The sequence below is a fragment of the Salmo salar genome, chromosome ssa29, assembly GCF_905237065.1.
Source record: "Salmo salar chromosome ssa29, Ssal_v3.1, whole genome shotgun sequence".
Taxonomy (NCBI): Eukaryota; Metazoa; Chordata; class Actinopteri; order Salmoniformes; family Salmonidae; genus Salmo; species Salmo salar.
The window spans coordinates 14054577-14073740 of NC_059470.1; the positions used below are offsets into that span (position 1 = coordinate 14054577).

The window sequence follows — 19164 nt, forward strand, 5'->3', positions numbered from 1 at the left end:
CATGGACAGTAAAGATTTGAAAGACGCATTACTAGGCAACTCCTTTTTTTCTATATTTACAACTTAGGTCAGCTATGTTGGCCTAGGGACTCTTGGGAAACCCAACTACCGAACCATCCAACGATGGGATTTATAAATAAATTATCTGGGTTCCCGAAAGGACTGATCTCTATAATGTATAATCTACTTTTGGAAAGCTCATATTCTGAGCTAGCCATTAAAATATGATCCACAGATCTAAGTGAATCTGAACAGCACTTTAACTGGAACAGAATATGGAAAAACTTGACCTTGGCATCCCGTAATCCGAACCATCAAACATTTAACCTTTGTTCACAGACTGTATTTAACATCAAGGAAACATTTTACGATGAAATTGGCTCTAACTGTTCACTGTGTCCCTTCAAATCAGCTAGGCACATTTCTTCATATGATGTTGGAGTGCCCTTCAATTAAATGCTTCTGGGACAAAGTTACAACATACATTTCGAAGTACATGAATGTAAATATTGCTGTGTTACTCAACGATGATGGCTCCTTGAATCTCTCAATCAATCAGAGAAGATTACTGCTGGAAGGTAGCACTGCTAGCAGGCAGCACTGCCACAAAAAAAGATGTTGGCTCTTAGATGGCAATCACCTTTCTCCCAATTCGCCAGTGGAAACAGTTAATATTAGAAGTTAAAACATTAGAATTAACAACAGTGAGAATGATTGGTGCTAGTCAAGGAACAATTGCAGCCTGCACAAATGTACTACCGGTCAAAAGTTTTAGAACACCCACATTTTTCCAGTTTTCACTGAAATTTAAGCAGTTTAAATCCAGTGAATAACCTGAAATGGTACAAAGGTAAGCGCAAAACACCAGTCTCAACGTCAACAGTGAAGAGGCAACTCCGGGATGTTGGCCTTCTAGGCGGAGTTCCTCTGTCCAGTGTCTGTTCTTTTGCCCATCTTAATCTTTTCTTTTTATTGGCCAGTCTGAGATATAGATTTTTCTTTGCCTAGAAGGCCAGGATCCCGGAGTCGCCCCTTCACAGTTGACATTGAGACTGGTGTTTTGCAGGTACTATTTAATGAAGCTACCATTTGAGGAATTGTGAGGCGTCTGTTTCTCAAACTAGACACTCTAATGTACTTGTCCTCTTGCCCAGTTGTGCACCAGGGCTTCCCACTCTTTCTATTCTGGTTAGAGCCAGTTTGTGCTGTTCTGTGAAGGGAGTGGTACACAGCATTGTACGAGATCTTCAGTTTCTTGGCAATTTCTTGGCAATTTCTCGCATGGAATAGCCTTCATTTCTCAGAACAAGAATAGACTGATGAGTTCCAGAAGAAAGTTCTTTGTTTCTGGCCATTTTGAGCCTATAATCAAACCCACAAATGCTGATGCTCCAGATACTCAACTAGTCTAAAGAAGGCCAGATTTATTACTTCTTTAATCAGTACAACAGTTTTCAGCTGTGCCAACATAATTTCAAAAGGGTTTTCTAAAGATCAATTAGCCTTTTGAACTTGGATTAGCTAACACAGCGTGCCATTGGAACACAGGAGTGATGGTTGCTGATAATGGGCCTCTGTACGCCTATGTAGATATTCCATAAAAAATCTGCCGTTTCCAGCTACAATAGTAATTTACAATAACAATGTCTACACTGTATTTCTGATCAATTTGATGTTATTTTAATGGACAAAAAAGGTGCTTTAAAAAAAAAAAAAAAAGTGCATTTCTAAGTGACCCCAAACTTTTGAACTGTAGTGTACCTTATAAGAAAAGAAGTAGACTGTAGGCTTCAAATCATGGAATGGTCAGCACATCAAATGGACAGCAAAGTCTCCAGACTTAAACCCCATCGAGCTGGTTTGGGATGAACTGGGCAGAAGGGTGAAAGCAAAGCAACCTACAAGTGCAACACATTTGTGGGAACTTCTGCAACACTGTTGGGAAGAACTTTCCGAACGATATTTGATTTCCATTGTAGAAAGAATGCCATGAGTGTGTTCGGCTGTTATGTCTGCAAAAGGTGGCTACTTTGACGATAACATTTTGTTAAACAAAAAGATTCCCTGATTTATTTTCTGTCTCCAGTTGATTATTTGTTCTATGCTTTAATTTCAGAGTACATGAAGACAAACTGTGTGAACTTTTATAAAAATGGAGGTGTTCTAAAACGTTGGGTGAATTTTGGCCCATTCTTCCTGACAGAGCTGGTGTAACTGAGTCAGGTTTGTAGGCCTCCTTGCTTGACCACACTTTTTCAGTTCTGCCCACAAATGTTCTATGGGATTGAGGTCAGGGCTTTGTGATGGCCACTCCAATACCTTGACTTTTTTGTCCTTAAGCCATTTTGCCACAATTTTGGAAGTATGCTTGGAGTCATTGTCCATTTGGAAGACCCATTTGCGACCAAGCTTTAACTTCCTGACTGATGTCTTGAGATGTTGCTTCAATATATCCACATAATTTTCCGTCCTCATGATGCCATCTATTTTGTGAAGTGCACCAGTCCCTCCTGCAGCAAAGCACCCCACAACATGGTGCTGCCAGCCCCGTGCTTCACGGTTGGGATTGTGTTTTTCGGCTTGCAAGCCTCCCCCGTTTTTCCTCCAAACATAACAAAAGGTCATTATGGCCAAACAGTTTTATTTTTGTTTTATCAGACCAGAGGACATTTCCCCAATAAGTACGATCTTTGTCCCCATGTGCAGTTGCAAACCGTAGTCTCTTTTTTATGGCTGTTTTGGAGCAGTGGCTTCTTCCTTTCTGAGCGGCCTTTCAGGTTATGTCGATATAGTACTTGTTTTACTGTGGATATAGATACTTTTGTACCTGTTCCCCCAGCATCTTCACAAGGTCCTTTTGCAGTTGTTCTGGATTGATTTGCACTTTTCGCACTAAAGTACGTTCATCTCTAGGAGACAGAACGCGTCTCCTTCCTGAGCGGAATGACGGCTGCGTGGTCCCATGGTGTTTATACTTGCGTACTATTGTTTGTACAGATGAATGTGGTACCTTCAGGTGTTTGGAGATTGGTCCATCCTTGGGAGCAGACTTGTGGAGGTCTACAACAACAACAAAAAATCTGAGGTCTTGGCTGATTTTTATTTTTATTTTCCCATGATGTCAAGCAAAGAGGCACTGAGTTTAAAGGTAGGCATTGAAATACATCCACAGGTACACCTCCAATTGACTCAAATGATGTCAAAAACACACATCGGGGCGGCAGCGTAGCCTAGTGGTTAGAGCGTTGGACTAGTAACCGAAAGGTTGCAAGTTCGAATCCCCGAGTTGACAAGGTACAAATCTGTCGTTCTGTCCCTGAACAAGGCAGTTAACCCACTGTTCCTAGGCCGTCAATGAAAATAAGAATATGTTCTTAACTGACTTGCCTAGTTAAATAAAGGTAAAATGAATTTAAAAAATGTGCCTATCAGAAGCTTCTGAGGCCATGACATAATTTTCAGGAATTTTCCAAGCTGTTTAAAGGCACAGTCAACTTAGTGTATGTAAACTTCTGACACACTGGAATTGTGATACAGTGAATTAATTATAAGTGAAATAATATCTATGTTAACAATTGTTGGAAAAATGTCTTGTGTCATGCACAAAGTAGTTGTCCTAACCAACTTGCCAAAACTATAGTTTGTTAACAATACATTTGTGGAGTGGTTGAAAAATGAGTTTTAATGACCCCAACCTAAGTGCAAGTTTATTTAAACTTTCTTCAAATTAGCCACCCTTTGCCTTGGTGACTGCTTTGCACGCTCTTGGCATTCTCTTAACCAGCTTCACCTGGAATGCTTTTCCAACAGTCTTGAAGGAGTTCCCACATATGCTGAGCACTTGTTGGCTGCTTTTCCTTCACTCTGCGGTCCAACTCGTCCTCATTTGGGTTGAGGTTGGGTGATTGTGGACGCCAGGTCATCTGACGCAGCACTCCATCATTCTCCTTCTTGGTCAAATAGCCCTTACACAGCCTGGAGGTGTGTTGGGTCATTGTCCTCTTCAAAAACAAATGATAGTCCCACTAAGCGCAAACTAGATGGGATGGTGTATCGCTGCAGAATGCTGTGGTAGCCATGCTGGTTAAGTGCGCCTTGAAATCTAAATAAATCACTGACAGTGTCACCAGCAAAGCACCTCCACACCATCACCCCTCCATGTTTCACGGTGGGAACCACACATGCGGATATTATCCGTTCACCTACTCTGCGTCTCACAAAAAAGAAGACGAATAAACCCATACTTTTACAGACAGAAGCAACAATGGTAGGACCAATGTGTGTACATACAATAGTCTAAATATATATTCCCTCCCCAAAAATCTCAAATTTGGACCCAGATTTCCACCGGTCTAATGTCTATTACTCATGTTTCTCGTCCCAAGCAAGTTTCCTTCTTCTTATTGGTGTTCTTTAGTAATGGTTTCTTTGCAGCAATTCGACCATGAAGGCCTGATTCACACTGTCTCCTCTGAACAGTTGTTGTTGATGTCTGTTACTTGAACTCTGAAGCATTTATTTGGGCTGCAATCTGAGGTGCAGTGAACTCCAATGAACTTATCCTCTGTAGCAGAGGTAACTCTGGGTCTTCCTTTCCTGTGGCGGTCCTCATGAGAGCCAGTTTCATCATAGCGTTTGATGGTTTTTGTGACTGCACTTGAAGAAACTTTCAAGAAACTTTCAAAATGTTCTTGGGATGTTCCGCATTGACTTAAAGTAGTGATGGACTGTCGTTTTTCGTTGCATATTTGAGCTGTTCTTGCCATAATGTGGACTTGGTCTTTTACCAAATAGGGCTATCTTCTGTATACCACCCCTACCTTGTCACAACAACTGATTGTCTCAAGCAGGAAAGAAATTCCACAAATTAAACTTATAACAAGGCACACCTGTTAATTGAAAGAGGAAAAACCCTGTTATGAGTAGGTGTGTCCAAACTTTTGACTGGTACTGTATATGTTTGTATATATGCATTACATTTTTGTTTTATTTTACTGTCATTGCTGGGGAAGGGGTGGTATGTGGAATGTTTTCTGTGCTCGCATGGGAGGCTGGGTTGGGTGAATGGGATGGGAGGTTAGGGGTGGAGGATCACTTATTTTTGTTTCTTTTCCTTGTATATTGTACCTGTAACCCCCAATTAAGAAAAATGAAAAGGGGTCACAGAAAAAGAAAAACAACATGGGGTTGGTTTGCACTCAGGAAATTGTAGTGTTGAATATGACAATCTGTCATTGCGGTTTTAATGAAGCGGGGGAGTTATGCATGCACTGTAAAATTGAAAAGAGCTCAGACTAGCTACTTCCTGAGTGTGAATGGCATTTTTTTGCTCTGAGTCATTCACCAGTGTGGTTGTATACAGAAACAAAATTGTTAGGCTAATAAGGTCGGGGGAGAGGGAGGGTATTATTCATCCAGATGTCACAGTGTGAAAAGAATCCAGGCCTACACAGTTGCACAGTAGAATTTGAGACCTGTGTTCGTTATCTTGTGAATCAGACTCTTCTAAAATGCTTAAATTACATCTTCGGTCTGATGTTGTTCATTCATAGAATTGTGCGTCAACAAAACTGTTTTCATGTTTGGAAAACTATTTGCGTTACCATTTCCGCCAGATGTTTTTAGCCACCCTGATCCACAACATGCCAGCTTTGACACCGCACACCCACATGAAAAAATAATATAGTATACTAGTCTAAATACTGTAGTATTATATAAACTATAGTATTTACTGTACTGCTTTTGCAGACATGACTGTAGTATACTGTTTAGTTACTGTAGTGTTTTCGCCTACGTGACTAGTATTTACTCTAGTGTTTTTGCGGACATGACCGTAGTATATTGTAGTAACACCTTAGCTAAAATGGCACAACTACCAGACTACTCCAGTTACTGTTTGTTGAGGGGAACACCTCAACCAGAACATAAGACACACTGGTTCGTGACAGGCCACCTATTGAGTTGATTCAACAGTTCTGAGCAATGTAACAGACCAGACAACACTTCAGCAAAAATGTAACATTTGTATTACAATTGTAACATCTAAACTTTAGGTTCTAGGCCCATTTATAGGTAAGCATTTCAGAGTCAGATATAAAGAACAAGTAAAGTTTATTAACTTGACCAGGTTATAGACTACAGGGCTGATTTTAAGTTGAAGTGCTGGCTTAGCGCAGTGGCCCCCCTCAAATATCATATGAATACACATTAGACATGGCTAAATGTAGAATTGCAAGAAAATGTACTTTAAAGCTTAGAGAATTAGGTTTGCTTATTTGACACAACATGCATTAAGAGTACACCAAAGGGACTTATTAGATCTGTTACTTCCACTAGATGGCTTTCTGAGAGACAACAGTGCTTTTAGATTCAGATGACTAAAAACGGTGACAAACAGTACTGTACTTCTGATGGTAGAAAATAAACAGTTAACCACTGCATTTACATAAACAATTGATATTTTATAAATACATATTACTTTATTTAGACAGTCAACTGATTGGAGGGCGCTGCCAGTAAACTGCCTGGACCTCAAACCAGCAAAGCCTCTCCCAACAAACCCACTGAAAACAAAAGGACATTATTGCAATGGCTTTAGCATTTTTTTCATGTGGGTTAGGTGGAAATGTGAACTAGGAAAACAATGGAAATACATTTTAATAGGGATGCACCAATATGACTAACGATGTGTGCTGAGAGTCAGGAAGCAAGTTCAGGGAGTGAGTTTTTGAATAAATAAACGCAACATAATACAAAACAAGAAACACGAACAACGCACAGACATGAAACAGAAACAATAATGCCTGGGGAAGGAACCAAAGGGAGTGATAATATATATATATATATATATATATATATATCAGGGAAGTGATGGAGTCTAGGTGAGTCTGATGTGTGTTCGTAATGATGGTGACAGGTGTGCGCCATAATGAGCAGCCTGGTGACTTAGAGGCCGGAGAGGGAGCACACGTGACAATGACATTTTTGGCCGATACCGATAGCGGCCTTTTAAGCATTCCAGTACAGTTAAATAGTTGTAACAAAGTTTCATATGTTCATTAGTTCAGTTAGTAACAGATTGTTTAATAACTTGTAAATGACAAATCCTTGAATGTATTTTATCACACAACAGATATTCATGACACAAATATTACAAAGATGGTTAAGTTGTTGGTGGCTCTTCTTACTATCCAATCTTGACCGTATGGAGAAACTAAAAAATGCTTTGAAATAAATATTGGTTTAAACTAAAATGCAGTTAATCATTTTAGCTTTAACTGCTTGAAAAATGACTCTCTCTAGGTTATTTCATAAACTGCTATAAATGGCACAACTTAAACTTTTCAAATGTGATCAACTGACTTGACTAGTAAAATGTGAGCAAATTTCCAACACATCTCATCTTTCATTTAGGAAATTAACAAAATAACAAAAATGGTTTGTTTTAAATTAAATGAAAATGTTGACCTATACCAGCCACGAATAAACAAAAGAAAAGCCATTGGGCTTTTTCCAATTTTAACATTTGGGGGTGGTTTTTCTTCACAAAAAGGACCTTCTCGGCTTTGTCACGAGAGTCTGTTTATTTTTTTTTGTCTACAATGTGTGAAGCCGCACTGAAAAGGCACTCGCTGTCCACACTAGTACAGGGAGCACCAAGATACTTGCACACAGCTTTAGCTAGGATGGGGAAACGGCTCTCCATCATGTAAAAAGTACTGTTCCATCTGGTGGAAACGTCTTGCTTAAGCCTTTTTGTTTTCAGTCCAAGCTGCTCCTGTATTGCTTGCAGGCGGCTGTATGCTAGCTGTGATTGTTTAACATGACCCACTATCTTCCTACCTGTTGCCACTGTGTCAGATATGCTGCGTTGGGCCAAAACATGTTCCCATCCAGTTGCAGCGTGTGTGCCATGCATGGCAAACTGGCGACTCCACATTCTTCCAAAGCCATTATCACGTAGCACAGCGTGTACTTTGTTCTTGGGGATTTTCCAAGTTTCAAACATGTTCTCAAATGCCATTGAAATGGCAGCAGCAATATGAGAACCAGCACATTGAGTTTGCAATACGGCTTTCCTCATTACGAAATCCTCGTCGACCCACTGTGCTGTCAGACTCCGCATGCTCATGGGGCTGACATCGCTGGTCCAAATGTCAGTCGTGAAGCTAATAGCAGTGACGCCCATAGCAAGTAACTCATGGATGTGCGTTTCAACAATACTGTTTAACTTCGGTAGGGCACATCTGAGAATGTGGTAGTGTGAACTGGGGCTCAATGTGCTCGACCAGTCGGCGAAAGCCAACATCGTCCACGACAGAGAAGGGTTGATTGTCAAGGGCAATGAATTCCATAATCTTGGCGTTAATGGATTTCGACCTTTTGAGTTGTCTAGCTGAAATGTTCTTACTCTTTCAAATGACTGCTCGACTTGAACTTGTTTAGTTGTTGGAAGTGTGCTCTTAGTTTTTTTCTGCTTTTGTTCTAAGTAGTCGCTGAACGTCTGGGGGTGTTGCACTTTCAAATGAGTAGTGGTATTGAAATATTTCACTAATAGCAGAACAAACGTTTTTATTTTAACCTTTTTATTTAACTAGGCAAGTCAGTAAAGACATTCTTATTTACAATGACGGCCTAGGAACAGTGGGTTAACTGCCTTGTTCAGGGGCAGAACAACAGATTTTTACGTTATCAGCTCGGGGATTTTATCTAGCAACCTTTTGGTTACTGGCCCAACACTCTAACCACTACGCTACCGGTCACCCTCATACGGGCCTTTTTGTTATCTTCCTTTGAAACTTCAAAATAGATCCACACAGCAGACATTGTGGGCTAGGTTAGGAATGCTGTGTTGCGCTGTATTTTTTTTTGTGGCATCATTACGTCATCTACCTACGTTATACAGGTATGCACGTCAGCTTTGACATCGGTTTTGCACATCGACGTTATTTATATATATATACAAAGAGCCGATGCCATTGTTGGCATTTTTAGCTAATATTGTCCGATTCCGATATGCTTACTGATTTATATCGTGCATCCCTACATTTTAAACTTATTTTGTATTTTTAATGCATTGTATCCACTTTTGTGCTTGTATTTGTGTTTTTAAATAGTCAAATCAATCTATCAAGAGACTACAGTGTGGAGTATAGTATTCTACAGTATATTACAAAGTTCTATAGTAAGCACTACACGATCGAGTGGGAACCTCAGAGGAAATCCACGGCATGAGCTGCCCAGGGACAGCACGTTTAAATCAAAACGGCATCGACAACGCTAGCAGTTAGCAGAAAAGTTATCTAGCAGTCCAATCGATCTAAAAATACCAAAGTAAACATTACGTAATCAAGTGTTATTACAGTATGCGGTATAGTATACTGCAGTATACTACTAAAGTTTATAGTAAGCAGCAGTTCTGAAATGTATCCTACCAGACCACTTCACCCTTAGACAGATATCTGTCAGAACACTGGTCCAATAGCACGTCCTAATAATAATAATAATAATAATAATAATATATCTATTTTATATTGCGATTTTCATACAAAATCTAAAAATAAAAAATGATAATGGTCTTCCACAGCTGGATGATGATGATGATGATGATGCAGTTCAGTATAGGACTAGCTTGAGTAAAGGTGGCGTCGATGGTCCAGCCACATCTGCACTGTATGTGGCCCTCTTTGTAGTGTCTGGATGTGTGGGAAACTGTGCGTGCGTGCGAGCTTGTCTTCCTCACATAGCGAATATCAACAGGTAGTAAGTAAGTAAGTAATTAGTCTGACCTTCTACTTCCCAACCACGCGTCAATACTCAATTGAACCATTCGCTGTAAACTGTTGTTTTCTCAATTGATCATCAATGCTTGACATTTCTCTGTTGTCTTGTTATTCTCTGTAATTGCAGAGTACGTGGACGGTGGCTTGTCTTCCTGGGTTAACAAAGAGCGATTTCAGAGCTACCTGCAGATCGATGGCTTCACCCTGTATGAACTGGGAGAGACCGGTACAGTATACATTCTGTACTCTACCAACATACTGACAAGCACAGTATAGTCCTTTTCCATGATCCTGTGCACTTGTGGCTATCTAGATGGATTTGACAGGTGTAAGCAATTTGGTAATAGCTCCAACTTGCCCTCTAGGTGGACGTTTTACCCTATTGCTTACACCAATCAAAGTCTCTCAGATCTCCACAAGTGCACAGAGTCAAGGGGTCGATTTGGGATTGTTCCACCCCCCCCGTATTGCATCCTATCATTACATTCAACATAATAACCTCAACCAAGGCTTTGTCATGTAATGCTACATGACACGCCAGCAGAGGGCGGAGCAGTTCTTACCATTTCCAACCAAGTGCTTCCTTCCTGCATCAGTCCACAAGCCTGAACACTGAACAATACATGTACACCCATCTTAAGTTGTATGGCAGTTGTTTTATGAGTCCATTTCTCTTGTTCTTATGGGCTTCTTCCCCTTCTACTGCACCTGAATAGCCTCCGCACACTGGTTCTAGAACCACCAAGAAGTCACCAAATGCAGAATGACAAATGAATTGAAACCTTGGTTGGTGCTTTCTTTTGTTTTAGCTGCTTCTGTAGTGATGTGCGATATCTCCCCCAAAGCCTTTTATCTTCAGGCTATTGTCCTCCCGCCTTCTCTTCTTCTGTCTGTTTGCGAGTGTGATTTGTAATCCCTCTCTCCCTCTACAGGCAAATTGGTGGCGATTGCAGTCATCGACGAGAAAGACCCGACAGAGGAAAGCGGCAGGTACAAAAGAACATTGAAATTAAAGCCTAGTGCTGCTAGACAAATTACAATCGCACGCTTCCATGGAAACCGCTGCGGCGGCATTTAAAAACGCCCAGCTTTTTCAACTAAAGATAAGCGCTGCATTTATTGTTTGGATTGCCCACAAATTGATGCATGTGGGAAGAGCGTCACGATGTGGACTGATGTGAACTAATGTGGTACCTTTCTCTCTTTTTTGTTGTTGATTTGTCTGTTAGATTAAAGACTCTGATTCAGAGAGTGGCAAAGGAATACAGGGAGCATTTTAACAGGTAAGAGTGTTTGGATGAAGATGAGTCATTCATATATTCATAACCACACACACACACACACACACACACACACACACACACACACACAAACGTTCATTTTCTGTCCTTGTGGCTGACCTAAAATGTATTTCCATTCAAAATCCTATTTTCTCTAATCCCTAACCTTAACCCCTAACTCTAATCCTAAATCTACCCCCTAATTCTACCCCTTATTTTAACTCTATAAACTTAACCCCTAAGCTTAAAATAGTCTTTGTCTTTATGGTCCTTGTTTTACTATCCTTGTGGGAACATTTGGAGATTTCAGGTCCCCACGAGGATAGAAGAACAAGTGTATACACACACACACACATTACAAGGGATCGCTGTGGGGAGACAGCCTAACCAGCTATACTTCTTTGAGGACATGTCTGGTTTCATTCAGTATCAGTGGGGAGGTAATTATGCAAAATGTCAGGCTTACCAAAAATAGGCGCTCCTCTGGAGCTGTCAGTCGCTGCACAGTTGGAGGAACTTATTACCTCACGAGACTTTGTTCTCCTGTAAGAATACCTTATTAAACTATCACCAGTGTGAATGGAACGCTACATTACAGAATGGTGCGTACAATGGATTCATTTAGCTTTAATTAAGAAGTGATCTACCTCGCAACAAACTCCAAATGGGGTTTCATAAGGCTGATGCGTACGAACACGCACATCAAATGCATTCGCTGTAGTATAGACCCTCGTCCCATACATAGTCATACATATTAGTGTCAATGTACAGAATCTCACCATATTTGGCACACACTCCATATTGCTCTTTCTCTTTACTAGTTAATTCACTGGTGCTGGCCCTCTAGCTAAATGAAGAGGTATTATCTAAAATCTCTATGATCAAAGTGTTTCTTCTCCTCTCCAGGCAGCCACATTAGAGCTGATTGAATTTCACAGATCCCTATCATCAGTTAGACTATCTGCCACGCTATCGCGCCTTGTTTTTGAAGTCATCACACTCCCCTGATTTACAGTTAGATTATAGCCCAGTGCTTTGACACAACCTAAATGCTAGATGGCTCGTTGTAATTACGTCACACCTCCCTCGTTAGTGCCCCTTCTGTTGGGCAGACACGGAGACTGAGGCAGACACGGAGACTGAGGCAGACACGGAGACTGAGGCAGACACGGAGACTGAGGCAGACACGGAGACTGAGGCAGACACGGAGACTGAGGCAGACACGGAGACTGAGGCAGACACGGAGACTGAGGCAGACACGGAGACTGAGGCAGACACGGAGGGCAGGCGACTGATGCAGATAGATGTCATTTGGATGAGTGAGGCGGTGTGTGAGGGCGGTAATGAATACTGTGGCATTCAGCTCGCCCTCCATCCGCAACAGTGTGACAGAGCGATAAATGCAATCTCTGAGAGGAGACTACCCAAGGAGACGTGTGTGTGTGGTGTGTGTTATTCTCTCTGTGTGTGTTTGGGTGCTGGCTAGGTGTGTGTGTCTGTGTGCTATGGTTTGGGGATATATGTATTTGAGTGATTGTGAGTTAGCGTTGTGGGTCTGTTGCACAGCAGGGAGTTGAAAAGAGAGTGGGAGGGAGGTAGAGGGAGGTGAAGACAGGGGGAACGGGAGGGAGACAGCAATATTTATGCGGTTGAGCGGGGAGAGCTATGGTGATTGCTATGATGAACTGACATTTATAGACACGCTCGCCACATAAAATGTGTATAATATATTCTTCCAAAAGTCTCTCACATGTACGCACACGCACACTGAATTCATTCATTGAAGTCCATAAACTAGCTTCCTCTTGGGTAAGAGTAATATCTCACAATTGCTTGGTATCTTAGAATAAGAATTCAACAAGCCTCACTTCTTTCAAGTACTCAGTCTTTAGCCCAATATTATCTGACTGAGCTTCAGCCTAACCAGATTAGATCGGGTTTAATAATAGTTGAGTGTCTTCATAAACATGTCATTGATATTGTCACCGGCTGTATCGTTTGGCACCCAGGGGACAGGTGTTCCAGATGGAACCATGATTCAATATGAATGTAATATATATGTTGAGGCGGCCATAATCCGTCTCTCAGTGCAAATTACTGGGTTAGTCCCCTTCCATCCCTATCTCCTGCTTTCTTCCCACAATGCATCACACAGGCGCCAACACAGAACAACACAATGAGATACAAATGGAATTCTTCCTTCCTCTGCCTTACCGTTTTTAGGTAAATCATCCGATACTTTTTTGGAAAGAAGATGGGAATTTTGTGTTATTTCGCTATTACGTGCCGTTGGAGAGAGAAGGGAGTCCTTGGTTCAGTCTTCATAGGAAACTAGGTCTTGTGTTATGACTCTTGTTAGGATAGCAATGCTTATATGAGTTGGTCTCCTTTAATTTTGTTGGTCTTATGATGAGTTGTTTGTCATAAATGAGCTCGTTTGTATGCATGTTGTGTCTCACTTTGTTGCTTGTCTTGTTCTGTCTCCCCAGAGACTTCCAGTTTGGCCACATGGATGGAAACGACTACATCAACAGCCTCATTATGGGGTGAGCGTCTCCTCCTTTTTCTCCTCCATCTCTCTGCTTCTTTACCTCCTCTTCTGTACTTCCTCTCCTCCTTCTCTCCTCTACCACCCCTTTCTTCTACCACCACCTTCCTGTCTCTTCCTCCTCCCTTCTACTGCCGCCTCCTCTCTTCCCCCTACTCCCTTCTCAGGTTTCCTAGGCTACCGCAGTAACCTCACACTGTCAGACTCCATAAAACCGCAATTTAAAGTCGGCCTCCGCTATTAAAATGCACTCTGTTGGATCCGTCAATTACCCGGGACTTTAGTGGGCTGGGAATTGCCAGAATTACCATGATACTTAGGTGCTGATACGATATGTATTGCGATTCTCACGATTCTATATGTATTGCGATTCGATACTGTGATTTTAGTGCGATTCGACGTTCCAAACATATTGCTTACCATATGTCTGCTGCAGAGGGACAAGAGAGAGCCATGAGAATGAGTTTTGATCAGTCAGGGAAATAAAAGTGCTAAAAACAAAATGGCTCCCTATTTAAAAAGAAGATCGAGAACAAGCTATGAAGGACAAATACTGCCGCTTTTGGTGCAGGTACAGCCAACTAGCGCAAAAATATTGCGACATTGTCAAAACGATACAATATATTGTAAAAAATAACATCCCGATATGTAACTATCTTTTTATTTTTTTCCCCATCACTAATGCTAGCTCCCTGCCAGGTTTACCTATGAAACTGGTGGATTAGAGTCTTATTGGGCCTGTGCTTTAATGGCTGTCAGAGGGAGAGCTGTGCTAATGATGCAGTAAGCCCCAGTATGGAGCTGCGTGACAGGGCTCGCTGCTGCGTGGTGTGGTGTCATGCTCTGAGAGGCCTGTGCTGCCGCTGCTCTGACACCACCACACTGTTAATTAGCCCGGACCGCCAAGCCTGGCAGGGCCAGCAGGAGCGCAGCGGGGGCACAGGACATGGGGTGTGTGTGTGTGTGTGTAATGTATGTATGTATGCATGCAACCATACATACATGCATACATACATACATACATACATACATACATACATACATACATACATACATACATACATACATACATGGAGTATACCAAACATTAGGAACACCTTCCTAATATTGAGTTGCACCCCCCTTTGCCCTCAGAACAGCCTCAATTCATTGGGGCATAGACTATACAAGGTATTAAAAGCCTTCCACAGGGATGCTGGCCCATGTTGACTCCAATGTTTCCCACAGTTGGGTCAAGTTGGCTGGATGTCCTTTGGGTGCTGAACCATTCTTGATACACAGAGAAAACTATGTCAAAAACACAGCAGTGTTGCAGTTCTTGACACAAAACAGTGTGCCTGGCACCTACTACCATACCCTGTTCAAAGGCACTTACATATTTTTGTCTTGGCCATTCACCCTCTGAATGGCACATATACACAATCCATGTCTCAAGGCTTAAAAATCCTTCTTTAACCTGTCTCCTCCCCTTCATCTACACTGATTGACGTGGTGACATCAATAAGGGATCATAGCTTTCGTTTTGGATTCACCTGGTTAGTCTTTTTTAATATGAGCGTGACCAAAGCGTGTGTGTGTGTGGTTAGGGTTGTCGTGATACCAGATTTTCCATGGCAAAAAAGTAAACACAGAGCAGACTGATTTAGATGGTCCTTGAAAAAAATCACTTTCTGTAAAATCTATATCTTTTTTCAACATTGACTGTTTTCCTCCAAAAACAAGTCTGCTTCATGTTTTTGTTTCCTTAACACGGTATTTCGGATGAATTGCGATATTAGCATCATGACAACCCTAGTGTATGTGGAGAGGGGGGAGGGGGGGGGGGGGGTTTAAATACCTCGGAATGTTATTGTTTATGTGAGGGAGATTACAGTAATCATGCTCTTTTAATCACACCAGGGGCTTACAGAGTGTGTTTGTGATGACAGCAAATGTGTTACTGTGAATATGTCTGTGATCGAAGTACACTGTGTGTGTATCTATGTGTAATGCTGATACTGTGATGGGGGATTATAATAGACATACATATTAACATGTGAATAGGGTGGGTAGTGATTACACAGTTGTTTGGATGCTTGTGTATATATGTGCTTGCGCGTGTGTGTCTGATTCTTTTGGACGGCCCTGGACCGAGTTTGCCCAGGATTAATTGGCCTCCTTTGAGGAATAAAATCCCGGCCTGTCAATGGCCACTAATCCCGCTCCTTTAGGAAGGCCAGGGAAATAAATCTGATGGCTTTTTATCCTCCCCTCCTTCATCACACAGATTACTGGGCTCCTTCTCTGGCAGCGAGAAGCGCCCAGTCATATCTGGCAGACACACACACACGCGCAAGCACGCACACTCCCTAGTCCAATGTAGTTTAACGTCTGAGGCTGGTTTTAGTGTTTCTGCCCGTCTGAGTATAGGATTAGCGCCTTAGCAATGCTGCTGCAACATCACAGCCGGGCATCTGGTATGCATTCATTGCATTGTGTTTGGGTGGAAACTGGAGGAGCCAGAGCCGTGGCGACTCTCGCACTCTCCGTAATGGCCGTTGCTATGACTGAGAGCCATTCTGCAATATGCATGGGCAAAGCAGGCAGAGTGAGAGTGGAAGTGCTGCTGAAAAGCCCCAGCAGTCTGCTCTCTGAAAGGTGAATGGGCTAATCCATGTTGATTCAAAATGTCTGCCATCTGTTGGTTCTCGGCTGAATGTCAGATGGAGTACTCACGTAGGGTTTGTGGATGGGGGGCGTGTGTGTGTGCATGCACAACTCCAGACAGGCTAATGGTGGTGTAGTGGAGGGCTGTCTACAAAGCTAGTGTGTGTGCGCAGCTTGTGTGCCTAAGCTCAGCTGCGGTGTGCACAGTGATGCACAACATGCTTCATCTCAGCTGGTCTGTGTAGTTGTGTGTGTTGTGTGTGTGTGTGTGTGTGTGTGTGTGTGTGTGTGTGCGCACGCACGTGTACATTGTATCTATACGTGTGCCTTCTCTCAGTTGAGCTGTGCAGTTGTGTCTGATCTTCTGGGTTACACTGTGTGTCTGTGTGACACTGTATATGTCACCTCAGCTGTGTGGCCACCCAGTGCTGGACTCCCTCTGATTCAGTTGTCAGCTCTAATTTGTAAAGGTTCCTTTAACTGTGGCCCCATGATGCCGCCAGAGTCGCACACTGTTTGCATAAAGATCAAGATGACACTCCAAAAACTCTGCATCGCATTGCCTTTCATCCATACCAAATACCAATGCCCTCAAGAAAAGTCGAGCCGCATCGAAAAGAAAAGAGCTGTGTATCCCATCTTGACTATAAAGCTTCTTTGTTATTTTTGTTTCTTGTGCTTCTTACACTATAATCTACCATTTAATTGGCATCATGGATGATATGCGTTCAACACCATCGTGCCCACAAAGCTCATCACTAAGCTAAGGACCGTGGGACTAAACACCTCCCTCTGCAACTGGATCCTGCACTTCCTGGCGGGCCGACCCTAGGTGGTAAGGATAGGCAACAACACATCTGCCGCACTGATCCTCAACACGGGGGCCCATCAGGGATGTGTGCTCAGTCCCCTCCTGTACTCCCTGTTCGCCCACTACTGCGTGGCCAAGCACGACTCCAACACCATCATTAAGTTTGTTGACGACATAACGATGGTAGGCCTGACCACCGACAACAATGAGACAGCATATAGGGAGGAGGTCAGAGACCTGGCAGTGTGGTGCCAGGACAACAACCTCTCCCTCAACACGAGCAAGACAAAGGAGATGATTGTGGACTACAGGAAAAGGAGGGCCGAACACGGCCCCATTCAGATCGACGGGGCTGTAGTGGAGCCGATCGAGAGTTTCAAATTCCTTAGTGTCCACATCACCAACACACTATCATGGTCCAAACACACCAAGAAAGTTGTGAAGAGGGCACAACAACGCCTTTTTCCCCCTCAGGAGACTGAAAAGATTTTGCATGGGTCCCCAGATTCTCAAAAAGTTCTACAGCTGCACCATCAAGAGAATCTTGACTGGTTGCATCACCGCATCGTATGGCAACTCCTCGGCATCCGACCGTACGGCGCTACAGAGGGTAGTGCGTACAGCCCAATAGATCACTGGGGCCAAGCTTCCTGCCATCCAGGACCTATATACTAGGCGGTGTCAGAGGAAGGCCCAAAAAATTGTCAAAGACTCCAGTCACTGAAGTCATACTGTTCTCTCTGCTAGTGCACGGCAAGCGGTACCGGAGAGCCAAAAGGCTCCTTAACAGCTTCTACCACCAAGCCATAAGACAGCTGAACAATTTATTTTTACACTGTTGCTACTCGCTGTTTGTCTATCCATAGTCACTTTACCCATACCTACATGTACAAATTACCTTCAATAACCTGTACCCCCGCATATTGACTTGGTACCGGTACCCCCTGTACATAGTCGCATTATAGTTATTTTGTGTTACTTCTCGTATTAAATGTTTTACTCTAGTAAATATTTGCTTAAATCTATTTTCTTAACTGCATTGTTGGTTATTGTTGTAAGTAAGCATTTCACGGTAAGGTTGTACTCGGCGCATGTGAGAAACAAAATGGGATTTGATTTGATAGAGGTAGTGTGTGCGCTTGAAATGGAGAGCCCTCACCCCTGACCTCCCACTGGCCCAGTGCCTCCTGCCTACTGTAGCCCTGTAATCACAGTCACCTGTTGTATTCGGGCGCATGTGACAAATAAAATTTGATTTGATAAGTGGGGCCCTGAGTTTTCTCTGGTCAGCTCACATGGTCAGAAAAACTCCTGGCCCTATATGATATGCGTAGAGGGATATTCTGCAGTATATAAAAATAGAAAACTTTTACATTCCAGTGTCTCGAAATAGGTGCTGGAGGTCAAATCTGAAGACCTAGGGGTCAAATTGGGACATGTGAGCTTAGATTGCAGTGTACATGGCCGAGTCCGTGGTCTAGTGCTAATGCTCCTGGCTTAAACACATATACTGCTCTCCTCACCATAGACTGGGGTTCAATCCCTGCTCCAACCCTCCAATCTATTTCTTTCACCTGCCTGTACCTCAATCCTTCCGCTGCAAAAATGATTGCAGTCGAACGATTGCAATCATCCTTTATTGAGATTGACATTTTGCTGCATAGTTTATCTTCTGAATTGGTTATCTGCCATATCTCTGTGACCTTTTTTAGAATGATAATCTCCTCTTCCTCTTTCTCTCTCCCCCACAGCGAGGTGTCAGTGCCGTCCATCATCATCCTCAACACGTCTAATGAGCAGTACTTCCTGCCCAGCGAGCCCGTGGAGACCCTGGAGCAGCTGGTTCACTTCATCAACAGTGTTCTAGACGGCTCCGCTCAGGTCCACAACTCCACTCTTCTCTGACTCCCCTCCGCCATTTTGGCTCCAGCTGGTTTTCTTTTCCCTTCCCCTATTTATTTGACCATTCTAACTGCAACAGAAAGCTCAAATTGTTTGTGCAGCTGTCCATGTTTTGTTTAGTCTTTATTTATCCAAGGAATTCCAATGAGACTGGATGGACTCTTTGGCAATATCCTTTATTGAGATTGACAGTCA

At 42.7% G+C, this 19164-nt stretch overlaps 1 protein-coding gene across 2 annotated transcripts in view; it reads left to right on the forward strand.

Annotated features, from left to right (window-relative positions):
• Nucleotides 1-19164, forward strand: part of LOC106590193 (protein disulfide-isomerase TMX3) — a 56010-nt gene that overhangs the window by 28059 nt on the left and 8787 nt on the right. For both annotated transcript variants that reach the window (XM_014180931.2, XM_045711027.1), the window contains exons 10-14: nucleotides 9910-10008; nucleotides 10715-10772; nucleotides 11012-11065; nucleotides 13552-13608; nucleotides 18819-18948. In XM_014180931.2, coding sequence (XP_014036406.1) covers nucleotides 9910-10008; nucleotides 10715-10772; nucleotides 11012-11065; nucleotides 13552-13608; nucleotides 18819-18948 — 398 coding nt within the window. The remainder of the gene's footprint in view (nucleotides 1-9909; nucleotides 10009-10714; nucleotides 10773-11011; nucleotides 11066-13551; nucleotides 13609-18818; nucleotides 18949-19164) is intronic.